The sequence below is a fragment of the Triticum aestivum genome, chromosome 5D (assembly GCF_018294505.1).
Source record: "Triticum aestivum cultivar Chinese Spring chromosome 5D, IWGSC CS RefSeq v2.1, whole genome shotgun sequence".
Lineage (NCBI taxonomy): Eukaryota > Viridiplantae > Streptophyta > Magnoliopsida > Poales > Poaceae > Triticum > Triticum aestivum.
Genome location: NC_057808.1, coordinates 101748566 through 101763738, shown reverse-complemented (window position 1 = coordinate 101763738; position 15173 = coordinate 101748566). Strand labels below are relative to the sequence as shown.

General features: G+C 40.0%; 1 protein-coding gene across 2 annotated transcripts; it reads right to left on the bottom strand.

Moving 5' to 3' along the window:
* Positions 1-262: 262 nt before the first annotated feature.
* Positions 263-6498, bottom strand: LOC123119691 (factor of DNA methylation 1). Of its 2 annotated transcripts, none has more exons than XM_044539582.1 (9): positions 6414-6498; positions 5674-5740; positions 4276-4452; positions 3799-3950; positions 3087-3257; positions 2769-2984; positions 2408-2649; positions 2132-2183; positions 263-547 (listed from the first exon to the last, which is right to left on the bottom strand). In XM_044539582.1, exons 3-8 carry the CDS (start codon positions 4445-4447, stop codon positions 2174-2176), a joined length of 963 nt encoding a protein of 320 aa, XP_044395517.1. In that variant the 5' UTR covers positions 4448-4452; positions 5674-5740; positions 6414-6498; the 3' UTR covers positions 263-547; positions 2132-2173. The 2 variants fall into 2 exon arrangements, with proteins under 2 accessions (XP_044395517.1, XP_044395518.1); XM_044539583.1 differs by lacking the exon at positions 6414-6498 and adding an exon at positions 6191-6400.
* Positions 6499-15173: the final 8675 nt, after the last annotated feature.

Below are 15173 nucleotides of genomic sequence, written 5' to 3'. Positions count from 1 at the left end.
TCATTCTTCAATACAAATGAACTTTTTATATACATAAAAAAGACTAGCACTCTTTCTTTTTAAAGTAAGAACCATGAAATATTTATCTAACATCCGGGGAGCACATTGGAATACAATATGCACATACACACACCTACGTGGTCTACACACACAAAAACAGATGATGAGGTTATTTGCCACCGGATTATTATTTTTCCATAGCAAAGAAAATGTGCATCTTTGTACGAAAATGTAGACACATGTTACTTCAAACATTGAGCCATTCATAGAAACGTCTTGCACGTTAAATATCGAACTTCAGAGTTCACACTAAACTAGATACCGCTGAGTCTAGCAGAATACTGAAACATTGTTCTGATATGCTGGTAAAAGAGTTGCACGCAAAAGCTTAATACCGGCACTCTAACAGAGGTTATAAACGGGTACCAAACAGATATACATAACACATAACTCCCAACATTGTTCTGCGATGCGTTTCATAGACAATTCCAGTCTTCAGTTCTTCACCATGAGTTAGTTAATCCTTCAGACTGGTTCTACCTAGCCACTGCACAATGTGAACAAAGATATTGTGAAGATTGAGTGGACAAGATAAAATCTGTTAGAAATATATTGCACTTATATATGCACTGCTGTAAGGACAACAACATTAAAACACTTATAACTGAACCGTTGTAGTTTTTTTTTTCCCCTACAGGTGTTATAGAGGTTAGAAGACAGTGCCCTTTTAAGATACCACTTACCTAACAAGAGGTTGGAAGAGTGAGTATTTTAATCTTACCTTCCATTGATCAAATGCTTTCTTGCTGTTATATGTGTTACGAGGAAAAAAAATATAATTTTAATTCCACATTTCCAATTTATAGATGATGTCCATGTTGACTACCGCACACACAATACATTTCTCATACCAAGGCCCAAGAAAGACGGCTTCTTATAGAACAATTTATATGATTGCCGGTAGACATTGGAACTACACATCTCTTCAAAAAGTTTTGCATATCCTCCTAGTTATGTTCAAAACTACTCACTCTTCCAATCAATAAATATCATATACTATTACCGATATCACTATAAATATCAATTTGTATGATTACAATTACTATAAAATGTAGAGCATATCCAATGATATGTTGTATAAAGATGGTTCATTGGAATTTTGGTGACTAATACTATTCACATATAACTAAAAATATGGTCGTTTATTATAATTTTATTATTAGGCATGCCATGATAATCATTTGACACAGCTTTATTCTTCAACTTATTACAACATTGATATGCACACATTATTAATGGCACATGTATATTTTTGTCCCAATAAAGAAAGAAAAATTCCATGCATCAATTCGTATTATGATAATTTTTTCCTTAACTAATGATGTGCTTTAATAGTACATAATTTTACTAGGTGCAAACTCTATATTAACCTTATATGGTCATTCATAGCTTGCATCATTTTAATGCCCAGGCTACAGGTAGCTCTATCATGAGCATGTAGTCACTTAGCCAAGGCACAGGTAGCCCAGGCATCATTTTGTGCCTAGCCAAGGCACAAAATGGATGAAAACTAAGAAAACCATATTATATAACAAATCTAATTGATGTTTGCTAAGAAACCTACTGCACGATATCATGCGATAAGCTGGGTTCGTTCAGAAGTTATGGCATCTTCACGACAATTAATTAGCCAAAACAACTGCCCAGAAGACCGAAATCACACAATGTATTAAATAAAGTTGGAAGGTGCGGGTCATAAAGATTGGCCCAACAACCCCAGCCCCTGGCGATTTATGCTATACAGACCTGGAATACATAATTGGACTAGATCATTGAGGCGCAGTAGTGAACAAGATTGCGAGCTACCTGTCACTCAGGACTTGAATTGCTTTCTCATTCATAGCCTCTTACAACAAGAGCAAACAGCTAATGCAGTACATATTAGTTTGGCATTACATAAAATAGATGGTTCGCATTAGTTTGGGAGCACCTGAATGTTTCTCCAAAATGCAATGCATATTAATTTCAATTGACATTGTTTTATTGTGCATATGAATGTCAGTTGAGTTCCTCTTTTTCTGTCTCAAGGTCTAGGAACTCATAATAGTTTCATCATAGTACAGTCAATTACCTGTGGGTCATCATCCTGTTGCACCACCACGCCCCTACAAGGTCATCTTGCGCTGCATAGATCCCAAAAAGTATTTTTTTAGTCTAATCATGTCTTCCGATGCAACTATTATGCATTTAAGAAGGCCAATGAAATGCATTGCACCAGCTGACTAAAGATTTATAGGAGCAGAGCTGTTGGTTCTATTGTAGTCTGCTGAAAACATGACTCCAATCATAGTAAACAATCTTTAAGAGGCAGAAGAATTTTCGACATGTTAAGCTCATGCAGTCATACCTGCGGGTTCTGGATTTCGCGTCACTCAGACGCTTCACTTGACCGAACAAGTACTCGATGCTCTCACTGTGAGTGGCTTTTCTCTTGCACTTGTAATTCCAGACCTCGGGTACAATGTTTCTATCTCCCAGCCTGCCACTTTCTTGAATTTCTACCAAACAACTCACCACAGCCTTGTGCACCCCTTCACCCCATGCAGCACATAGCCCTTGCAGCTTGTCATCATCGACATCAATAATCTCCTAATCACATAATCAAGTAGCAGTGTAAGTTCAGTATCTGTCATTCGAATCAACTGATAGACCGCAAGTTATGACTGTGGAAGAACTTAGATATTCAGACAAGATGGTTTAACTGCTACCTTCGGGATACCTTCAACTGTGACAGTCTTGAAGGGATTCCACTCTGGGTTCTGTATATGCCCCTGCCAAACACGGTGTACTTCTTTAGCTTTTTCTCTTGCTTCTTCGGCAGGCAGCTTCTTACGGCATGCCGCCAGGAATGGCCTGTCATCCAATTGCCCTATGTTTTTTAGGGCGATATTCCTTCCTCCAGTAGTACTAAGATCAGTGAACCCCTGGAATACAAACTTCTTGTATCAACTTTCTTTATATATAAGATTTCACATAGTGTGATGGGAATGTTTGCTGTAACTGATATCAACAGAGAACAACCAAACCTCAATCAGCTTAGAGTGGATATCAGAAATTTCCTTTCTAGTAGCCTCGAGCTCAGTGTTTAAAACTTGATCAGGATTATCTATAACGGAAAGATCTTCCATAAGCTCATGCTCATCAACATCTTCATCTCCAGATTGCCGTTTCCTTTTCGGCATTAATCTTGGGTGTGCCTGCTTTCACACGAAATTTTTAAGTAAGCAGGTAACACAGGAAATAAATAAATAGAAGATAGAAAAGGCTCTGTTTACAAAAAATGCAGAACTGGGTTAGAAATTTGGGTGCATAAAGATTCGTCCCGGCATTACATGATACTGAAAATACAGACACCAAAAAGGTGGGAAATTTTGAACTCTGGTAAGTCCCTAAGATAATACACTGATTCCATGTCACTATACTAGTTTAGTAGTGAATGACCCGATGAATACAAATGTTCCAGAGACACTACTGCACAAAAGAATCTTCCAAGATCATTTGAGCTAATAAAATGAAGAACAGAAGACTCCAATTAGGAGAATATTAAACTGCCCACCACAATCTGAACAATGGTGGCTTTGCAGACAAGTAAACATTAAGGTGCATTAGGTAAGCAGAACTATTTTCCATAGGCTCCAGCGTCCATGCACCAAATTATTCATGTCATTATGTTAGTCCAAAGCAGCAAAGATTAGCATTTAACAATGATTTACAATTGCTCTACGAAATACTACTTACCATTCCAGAGTGGCTCTGCTGAAAACCACTTCCCTGCTGTTGATCGCTCGATTCCCTTGCTTGGAGCTGTTCCTTCAGAGATTCAAGTTCTGCTGCCAGCTCTTCATTCTTTTTAGTGAGGCTGTCCTTTTCAGCAACCAGTTGGTCAATCGCTGGTCACAATACCAAAAAGGATAGAGCGTAAAGTTTAGCTTGTCAGGTTTATTATGTATTCTTGACTGACCAGAAAAAGTGTGTGAAGTATCTGTAGTATTTCTATAGTTCGGAGAAAGTGAACTCTCGCTTTTCAGATTATCCTATTTTTTTATGCCACCAAAATCTATCTCTTACGACATGATCTTCTTAGGAAGTATAATATCAAATGATGTCCTTGTCCTTATGAAGTAACAATACCAAAGACAACAGATTTCTGATCTAAACGGGCACTATTCAGTGCAAAGTATATGAAGATCTTAAGAAGAACACAACAGCATTTACCATTCTGTCGTTGCTGGAGGTTTTCCCTTTCTTCGATGACACAGTGAAGCGCATTTTTTATGCCAACACAGTCCATGAAGGCATACCTGTGGAACTCCAGCCTGGAGTGAACATCTGAAGCCAGCACATCAAGGGATGTTGGCAAGCGACCTGCATCTCCTGTCTCAGCCATATAGTCTGTGGAAAAAAATTCAGGATATAGATCCATTTGGGTTATGTCCACCAAGATGGCCAAAATCAGAATCAGGGGTTGGAACTAGGAAGTCAGTGTACAATTTCTACTCTTAAGTTGCATTATTGGTTATTCCACTGAAGAAATTTAATGAGTATATATCACTTCAATTATATTGTACTGTATATGCTCTTCTATTCTTCATCCACACAAAATTTCTTCGCTACGAGTTTATGTTGTGCAATAATAACAACTGGAGTACTAGTTACGATGGATGATGATATTGAAAGAGAAGGTCACTTATGTGTCCCCATAATAAAGGTCAGTTGGGTCCCACCTAAGGTGTATTCACTTATTTATTCACAAAAACAAAATAGTTTCCTCAACCCATTCTTTTTTTATTTCTGAAATGTAAAAGGAAAATTAAATATTACTTTTTTTAAGCAAAAGAGAGGCTTTCCCCCTCCGATTTCACAAAACCAGGTTCAATACCAGACTGACTTACATCGATCCACACCACTAAGAGTCAAGCATTACAGCATTACATGCCAGCTAATAAACGAAGTATCAACCATAGCACCTCCAGACGACATACTGGGCACAAAGTAAAAGCGACAGCATCTGCATAACTACTAATTAAATATTACTTAGCTAAGCCAAATAATGTGTGAAGTCAAAGTACTCTCTAAATTGTTCAATGTGCAAGTTGTCTATAGCATAAGATATGCACTAAACTGATCTGCAAGAAAGAGATCAATATGTTAGGAGCACCCATATGCGTCCTATATTTTCAAATAGTGAGAGTACCAGCTTATGCAAATTCAGCAAAAAGTGGTGAGGCGCTATTTTCCTCACCGGACAAGAATTGCAGAAAAAATAGGAATAGCATTTGACAATCTAAAAGGAGGCACTATATCTAAAAGGAATACTACCTAGAACTTACATATTTACCTAGTAGGAGAACAGGAATAAGGATAACAGTGTGTGCTTCTTTATTTTACCACTTCTAGAAATAGAAGAATGCTGACAACAATTACTAAGGCATCAACATCTATCAGAACAATTGCCAGAGGAAATAACCCGAAGAAAAACACCAGATATACTGTATAAGTTATTAGGGTTACAAGCTAGCATGTGATTCTTGAAACGCAAATCCTAGAGGACGACCATTTTCCATGGCCGTCAATTGTGAGCAGGGCAATCACACACACAAAGAGAAGAACCACCTGAGGAAATGGGGAACCAGCACCAATTTGTTGGCTACACAGCTACACCAGTGGCTGCCGAGCTGATCTGTTGAGGGAGAACACAAGCAGGTCAATGAAGGCTGAAGGGGAATAGCAGGCAGGTATAGCAGCATACAAGCTGAATTGTAGTTAAAAAGAGGTCCACAAGTTCGATTGAGGGCATTCTGAATAAATACTTTCTCTATCTCCAGAAGAATAAAAAAATAAAAAAAGCCGGAAAATAAACCCTTTTTTGCAATGGAAAAGGAGCAAAAGGCGAAGAATAAAAATAGTAACAGATTATTGTTCGGTAAAAAGGACCTCTTTTTGAAATGGAAAAGAGGCAAGAACCCTAAATGTGCACGAGCACTAAGATCCGCGGTATATTTTAGAGAACCGTCTCAAAATCGAAAGTTATGGGCAAGAATTTCTGTCTAGCCACCAAAGAAACCTTCAAAACACTAAAATAACTAAAAGCAAAGAATCACAAATTGGGGGCAGTGGTTCAGAGGCATACAAGAACCCTAGCTGCAGGGATTCTGAGGTTCATCCTTTTTTAAAAGAAACCAGACAGATTCAAGCATCTCGGACAGGAAAATATGAATCGATTGCACACCCGAAAAAACAGAAACTAAAACTTTAAGATTTCTTATTGGATTTTCGCAGAGAGAAGAAAAACAGGGGGAGGGGGAGCGGGGGAAGTTAGAGATTCCGGGAGCGGGAGGGGGCGCGGGGCGTACCAGTGTAGGCTGGGAGGACGACGTGGCCGGGGCAGGTACTGTGCCTAAAATGGCGACTGTCCTGCTGGTTCACTACGGCTTTGCGTCTCCGCAAAAGGGTGGCGGGTTTTTCTCTTTCTTATGACCGTTGACAGACGAGTGTTTTCAAAAGAAAGATGCTCCTTTTTTCTTTTCCGGGGGAGTAGGTGTTTCATTTATCAATCAGGACTCCTGTGTTTCTTTTTGAGGGAAATCAGGACTCCTATGTTTGGCATAACACCCGGACCCGAACCAATCCACGCCACAGTGGGGTTCTCACATCTACCAAATTTTGCTAACAGAGTTTTGCTCACGTCTCACATAATCAACCTTAATCTGTCGATCTCCTTGGATATGACGTGGTATATCATCAATCATCGTCAGATACTGCAATCGGTGTAGAGTTCCTTGATCCATCATACATTTAGCTTCATGGCAATCCATCTTGAACTAGAAGGGTTGAGCGTGCTTTGCTGCATCGTTGGCGTTGTTTTTTTTTTTAATATTCACTTTGTTTCAAAATATAAGGTGTATTTTTTTTTTTGAAAACTCAAAACTTTAAGTTTAATTAAATTTATAGAAAAACGTATCAAAATTCGTAATATCAAATCGGTATGATTAGATTCGTCATGAAATTAATTTTCATACTTTTTTGCTTCATATGGTGGATGTCCTTTTTTTCTGAACTTGGTCAAAGTTAAAGAAATTTGACTTTCCAAAAAATTAATACCCCTTATATTTTAAAAAGGTGGAATATTTAGTTTGGTGGGTAGGGGAGATGATAGAGCGTGTTTTATTTTCATTTATAATGCGGTGATTTGATGGGTCTTTTGTGGTGTGGTTCTGTGTTATGTGCTAACCAATGTATATTTATGTGGGAAAATTTCTGCGTTGATAGCTGCATGTACTATATTGATCTTACAGTGTCACATGGTGACGCTTCTTTTCTCTAGGTGGTGGGAGAATGCGCGGGATTGATATGTTTTTACTGGCCGGTTGCTACTAATTGATTTGGAAAATCGTTGGACCGGTCAAAATCGTAAACTCAATCCAAAATTGAATACCTCAATTGAATGAAAGAGCTTTAAAATAGAAATATAGGGAAATAAAAGAATTGAATGGGAGAGCCCTTGAGAAATTGTTGACCCAGTCAAAATCAGGCTGACCCAATTCTAAATTGAAGACCTCGATTAATTGTGAGGCCTTAAAAATCAGGAAGCATAGTGTATAATAGAAAAGAATTAAATGAGATAGCTTTGAGAAATTGTTGATCCGGTCAAACTCGGGTGACTCAATCTCAATTGGAGATCTCAATTGAATGTGGACTCTATAAAACTAGGGAGCATAGTGTCACAGAGGATACAATAGGTCACGTCATCCACCGTAAGGCCAGCCCCAACCCATTTTCTGGAATATAAACCAGAAACTTTATTCATTGGAGATAACCAATACATCTTGAGGATCGTTTAAATTTCATTTAAGGGTTCCTCAAATTAATCAGAAGTTAAGGAAAAACTAGCTAATCTAGCGAGCTCTAGCAACTTTATTTACTTCTCTATTAAGTGTTCGAACCTAGTAATAATGAAATCACAAGCAAAATAAAAATAATCATCAAAAATTGTTGTCGCCGCACCCGCCGACCGTCCTCCATTTTTTAATGGTATCAATCACCTCCAGATTGTCCGAGTTAATAATAAGGCGATTGCATCTCAACCTTTGTGCAAGCCATAGACCGAATTTGAGGGCCAGATCTTTAGCTGTCAGGACACTCGCGTAGCAGTCTATCTTCCCATTCCCCCAATGATAAATCTGCATTTGTCATCTCTTAGAATCGCCCCCATCGTGCCCCTAAGTAGGTCATGGTCAAAAGAAGCGTCAACATTAAGTTAAACCCACTAGAGGGCAAGACCAGCCCCCCACCCCTCCATAGAAGCCTTTGGAGATGAGGCAGTCACAAAGCTTGTTCTAAGAGCTAGTATCCTCATAGAGATCTGGTACGCATTCTAAGTTGTCTCCTTGTGCATCAATTTCCGTATTTGCCACCACAAATACCAGGCTGAGATGGTAATCATTTCACGCACACTCTGATGACCCGTAATACACAATTCTTGATCTGTCAAAAGAAGTAAATACTCCAACACCGCTTCACACCCTTAGTTGCAAGCAGCCAGCTCGACTTCCAAGGGCTCCACGCAGGAGAAAAGTGATTGGCATGCAGAAAAAATAATCATACCATGTTCATATCTCAAAACCATACTTGTATCAGCAACTCGGTAGCTTCACCAAAGGAACCATCAACCGAAATCTTTGTCCAACCAGTTGGAGGTATCGACCAAGGAAGCTTTTCAAGTTGTGCAAGATCCATATGGAATAACGGAGCATTGCTCCCAGTCGGCATCAATATTGACTTGCCTTTAACATGATCCGCAACAGGGCATTGTTGGATACCTGATGTCCTGCATCTGCACAAGGTTCAGTTGTAGTGTCGTCGCGCGTGTGCAGAACACACGCAACACACACGAGCCACTGATGACTCACAGGTATAGGGGATCAATTGTAGTCCTTTCAATAAGTAAGAGTGTCAAACCCAACGAGGAGCAGAAGGAATTGATAAGTGGTTTCAGTAGGGTATTCTCTCAAGTGTTGTAAAGTAGTAGTAATAGATAGTTTGGTAGCAAGATAATTTGATAACAAGTAACAAGTAACCAAAGTAACAAGGTGCAGCAAGGTGGCCCAATCCTTATATTGCAAAGGACAAGCTGAAAGTACTTCTTATATTAAGCAAAGTGTTCTCGAGGACACATGGGAATTTTATCTAGTCATGTTTCGTTGATTCGCATTCTACTTTGATAATTTGATATGTGGGTGGACCGGTGCTAGGGTGTTGTTCTTACTTGGAACAAACAACCCACTTATGATCACCCTCTCTCGCAAGCATCCGCAACTACGGAAGAAGAATTAAGATAAATTTAATCATAGCATGAAAAATATGGATACAAATCAGCCCCTTACGAAATTGCGCATAAACTGGGGTTTAAGCTTCTGTCACTCTCGCAACCCATCATCTATTTACTACTCCACAATGCATTTCCCTAGGCCCGAACATGGTGAAGTGTCATGTAGTCGACGTTCAGATGACACCACTAGAGGAAAAACAACACACACTTCATCAAAATGTTGAACGAATACCAACTTCACATGATTATTTATAACAAGACTTCTCCCATGTCCTCAAAAACAAACAGAGCTACTCACAAATCATATTCATGTTCATGACCAGAGGAGACTAATATATGATTAACAATCTGAACATATGATCCTCCACCAAATAAACCAACTAGCATCAACTACAAGATGTAATAAACACCATTAGCAACCCACAGGCACCAATCTGAGGTTTTGGACAAAGATTGAATACAAGAGATGAACTAGGGTTTGGGGATGAGATGGTGCTGGTGAAGATGTTGATGGAGATGAGTCCTCCCACGATTAGAGGAATGTTGGTGATGACGAAGGCTTCGATTTCCCCCTCCCGGAGGGGAAGTATCCCTGATAGAATCGCTCTGCTGGAGAGCAAAAGTGCTCCAGCCCAGGTTCCGCCTTGAGACGATGGTGCTTCGTCCCAAAAGTCTTCTATTGATTCTTTTTCTAGGGACAATGGCATCATATAGGAGAGGGAGTGCCACGGAGGCCTACTGGTGGACCCACAAGCTCACATGGCGGGGGCGCTCCACCTTAGCTTGTGGCTCACTGGTGGGTCCCTTCCTGGTGTTTCTTCTTCCAGTATTTTTTATTAATTCCAAAATAAATCTTCATAAAAATTTTAGGTCGTTTGGAGCTCCGCGGAATAGCTATCTCTGCTGTAGCTCTTTTCAGGTCCAGAATTCCAGCTGCCGGCAATTTTCCTCGCCATGTATGTCTTGCACAATAAGAGAGAAAAGGCATTAGAATTGCATCATAAAGTGAAATATTGATCTAAAACATTATAAATATCAGTAGAAACGTGATGAAAAATGGACATATCAGCTCCCCCAAGCTTAGACCTTGCTTGTTCTCAAGCGAATGCCAAACTCGGTAATCATGATCACATGTTTATACAAAGAGGTGTCGATAAAACATAATGCAGACATGGTAGCATCATGATCATTATTATAACAACAATTATTCATCATAAAAATTCTCATGATCAAGTAACAATTCATCCACAAGCTGAAGTATAAACAATAAACTTTCTTGAAAACTAAGAAACTATGCTCTCGGTCATTGAAACAATTACAATTCATCATATTTCAAGAAGAGTGTATGTAAGAGCTTTTGGTTTAGCAAATTCCACATACTCAACTGTCATATAGTCTTCCATGATTGCTGATACTCAAAGCGTAATTTTTAGTACAACTAGTTTCAGTCGGACACAAAGATGGGGGTGTAAAGTTAGACCACCCAACTTATTTATCTCAGGGATAATCTCAACAATAATAACTCATGATCACCTATATCCAACTGGATATATGTGCCTGGATCTCTCTCTACCACACAATGCTTGCCAAGAGGAGAATAGTTAAGGTTGGAATAGGAATGAATACTTTGGCTCTTGCATAAAAGTAAAGACTGAAAAGTAAAAGATAGACCCTTCGTAGTGGGAAGCATAGGTTGGCATGCGCTTTTTATTTGGATGTGCAAGCTCTTGATGTAAAGGAACGTCAGTTTATATTTCCCCTTATGATAGCAACCTTTGTTATTGTCGATACCATGACGGCTGGGTTCATGGACTCGACTGCGTACGCACCACAGTCACCCGTGGACCAGACTCTAGAATAAAGAGGAGCCACTCATCACTGGTTCTTTCCTTTATATTGGTGGTGGTATGCAGATCTTCGTGAAGAACTACAACAAGCAACTTCACCAGGAGAAGCCTAGGCTCGATGGTGGGATGCAGATCATTGTTCAACAGATCTCCATGGCCATTAGAAGGGCCTACCCAAGTCAAGAAGGAAGCCAGATTGAAGCACCCGTCAACGACTCACGCCGGCCCAGACCCTAGAACGACCTCGCCTAGCAACAACCGTCCTTAGCTGGCCCGCATTTAGCAAGCCTTCCACAATGAGCTATCGCCTCGCCCACGCGTGGTGCTGCTGTTCTGCGCCCTCAGAGCCCTAGCGCCAGGCGGCAGGTGAGCAGGCGTGCCAGGAGCTGGAAAAGATGCAAGGGATGATTCACTCCCCCGTCCCACCGCATGGTGCATGCCTATACAAAGACGTGTCATGACCCGCGCGGGTGGCACCATGGTCGGTGGTGACAAGACATGAGTTCATCCCCGGAAGACAAAAGGCAACGACACTTCACCCAAGCATTTAATGCACTCACTAACCTTGTCAGCTCAGTGTAGTTCCTTAACAACTATGCCATTGTGTTATCCCTTGAGATATAAAAGTAGGACTAGGCTATAGAGAAAGAGAGGTTTTTGGCACCCAAAAAAAGTTGGACACTTGGTAGAAGAACAGTAGGAGCATGCAACACTTCACGTTCCCGGGAAGGACTTGTAGCTCGCCATCCACCAACATAAACACTGCTACTTGTGAGTTGCGTTGGGATTCTCCCCGAAGAGGAAGGGTGAAGCAATATAGCAGCGGATAAATATTTCCCTTAGTGAGAACCAAGGTTATCGAACCAATAGGAGAACCACGCAAATTCTCGTCAACGACACATACACACACAAAAGCAAATACTTGCACCCAACGCGAGCAAAAGGGTTATCAATCCCCTTAACTCGTTACTTGCAAGGATTGATTCTGATAGTGGTAGATAGATAAAAAGAAAAGTAAATAAACTGCAACAAGGTATTTTTTGTTTTAGTAATATGATTAAGATAGACCCGAGGGCCATAGTTTTCACCGGAGGCTTCTCTCTCGAAACAATAGCATACGGTGGGTAGACAAATTACTATTGGGCAATTGATAGAAAAACGCGTATTTATGACATTATTCATGGCAATGGTCATATATATAGGCATCAGTCTGTGAACAAGGACTTTAATTATGATAGTTGTTCTTTAACTGAATGTATTTCCCTGTTGCAATCCATGATAAATTTACCAAATGCTTCTGAACAAAATAAAGCTTTTACTATACATATCGTAGAAGCCATGATAAAAGCTCATGAAGAAAAGTTAGAATTGGAGGTTTCTATACCTAGGAAATTGCATGATGAATGGGAACCTACTATTAAAGTAAATATTAAAGATTATGAATGTATTGCTTTGTGTGATCTAGGTGCTAGCGTCTCTACTATACCAAAATCTTGATGCGACGTGCTAGGTCTCACTGATATGGATGAATGTTCCCTTAATTTGCACTTAGCGGATTCAACTATTAAAAAACCATTGGGTAGAATAAATGATGTGCTTATACTTGCTAATAGAATTAATGTGCCCGTGGATTTCACTATGCTTGATATTGAATGCAATCCGTCTTGTCCTATAATACTTGGTAGGCCTTTCCTACGAATCATAGGTTCTATTATCACTGGTACAATGAGCTGCTATATAAACGGTTTTTAACCCCTTTCTGCGACGGCATTTTAAACCCTCGCGAGGTGAGTGTGTGCGATAGGGGGGTCGTTGCCACACGATCCAGAAATCGTCGGGGATCGGGAGCCTTAATGCATATGTTTTGCATAACTAAGCGTATGCGATGCCAGCATCTATCCCAAACGCGAGCCTTCAGACAACTCTTTGTGATATCTCAAATATCCCAAATGCTCCATCCTTGCTGCTCGTTTGTGCCCGCACTACCATCGCGGTTGATATTCTATGCTGCTACGATTATGATGCGTGCCCCATCACAAATAGTTCATGATTATAGAACGTGTGCGATAAGCAGACAATCACACACATTTACTTTTCCTCGACTGTATGCGATTAGATGTAAGAGTGCATACAGTTGTCCCTATAAAACTATATGCAAAGCTTCAATATATCCCACACGATTCATCTGTCGTAGCCGCGTCGGATGAAGGCCTATCACACGCGTTCTCCTATGAGCAAACATTTACGATGCGCACGACATCACAAACAGTCCATAATTGCCAAGCTTGTGTGATAAGGTGACTTTCGCAAACATTTCATAAGAAGGAACTGTGTGCGATGATGTTGTTAATCTCGCACGTTTTTTCTTGGCTGATCGTGTGCGTATTGAGATTGATCGCACACGTAGGGGATCTGAGAAACGTGTCTGATCTTGACGTTTATCACACACGTTTTGCTTTCACAAACTGTGTGCAGTGTACTGGCCTGCAGAACATAATTAATCCCTATTTATATCCCTGCATTTAAAAAACACAGCTTTTGAATTTGAAAGTAGGCAATCACTTACTCATATCGAACCATGTTTATTACAAATATAGGTTCAAGCATGAATGCATAATTCGATGCACAGGTACATATACGGAAGAAATACAAAAGCACCAAGTAAAAATGATGAACCAGAGTTGTCCTAAAGACTGTAAAGAGAGGAGAAAGACATTCTGGTTGCTGGAGAAGGTGAAGCGGAATGCCCATATCGTGCCCTCCTCCATGCGTAATGCGCGCACGACTCTAGGCCAACCCCTTGTGATGGCTGCCGGCCCATCCTTCACTGTCTTCAGCATTAGGACTTCTCCATGCTCATTGTAGTCTCGATGAAATACTTTAACCTTCATTGCATGTCCACCAATCATGTACTTTGCGTGGTAATCTTAAGTAAACTGCTTTGGGAACCACCGCAAACGAAAAAGATTCAGACCATTATTGTCTAACAAGTCATTATGGGCAGTAAAACGAGAAGGCTACAGAGTTCGTAGTTACCATCCTACAGCTCACTGTTGTGTTGGATAGAGCGTAAACAAATAATTTGGTGGCCATTGTTCGTATCTTTTTGCTCATAATCCTTATCAGTTTCCTCACTTGATGTTGGTTCATGAATATCTCATTGCCCCATATGCAAAAAGGGTCGATGCGTGGATCTTTGCCAAGGACATATGTACCTACAAGCTACAAGTCAATATTAGAAGCTAAAAAGTGTCCAGGCCCGGATCTTTATGCACTACATTATGGAACGACGGGGGGAGTACAAGCCGACGGATGAAACTAACCTTGGCAGAAAATGCTGGTCACTCCCGTTGTTGTCCTACATTAGCACATGCAAAAGGCATGATAAGTACATCAACCTTAACACCAAACAAATATAGCCAAGGTAAACAACATCATATCCAAAATGATAGCTTGAATGTGTTGGTTTCAGCATGCTGTTAAAGCGGATATAAAATGGAAGGGAATGTTAACTACAACAGGCTTAACAACCACTAAATATTGTAATTCAAACTGTTATTGTTGAAAATGAATAGAACGTAGCTCATGCTTAAACATCACACTGGATAAATTTGTCAAACTAAAAGAAAGGGCATGTGTTAACTATACCAGGCATAACACGAACCAAATATAGTTGTTCAAACAGGTATTGATGAAATCGAACCGCACATTTCCTACTTGCACATAATGAACATCACATTGTGAATAATTGAAATAAACAAGGCATATATGATCAGTATAACAACCAAATATAGCCATTGAAAACTGGACAGAGGCTCACTTCAACCAACCTAACAAGCAAATACAGATAAACAAAACATGTGCTTGAGAACTGGACAAATGCTCACTGCAACCAACCTAACAACCAAATATAGATAAACAAGGCATCTACTCACTAT

What these genes read in the sequence shown, in the direction of transcription:
- LOC123119691 (XM_044539582.1), bottom strand. Translation starts at nt 4,447, where the DNA reads ATGGCTGAGACAGGAGATGCAGGTCGCTTGCCAACATCCCTTGATGTG. An exon ending in AGCAGAGCCACTCTGGAATG is followed by an intron (nt 3,258 to 3,798) that starts GTAAGTAGTATT and finishes GTGTGAAAGCAG; the next exon opens with GCACACCCAAGATTAATGCC. An exon ending in CAGTTGAAGGTATCCCGAAG is followed by an intron (nt 2,650 to 2,768) that starts GTAGCAGTTAAA and finishes TTATGTGATTAG; the next exon opens with GAGATTATTGATGTCGATGA.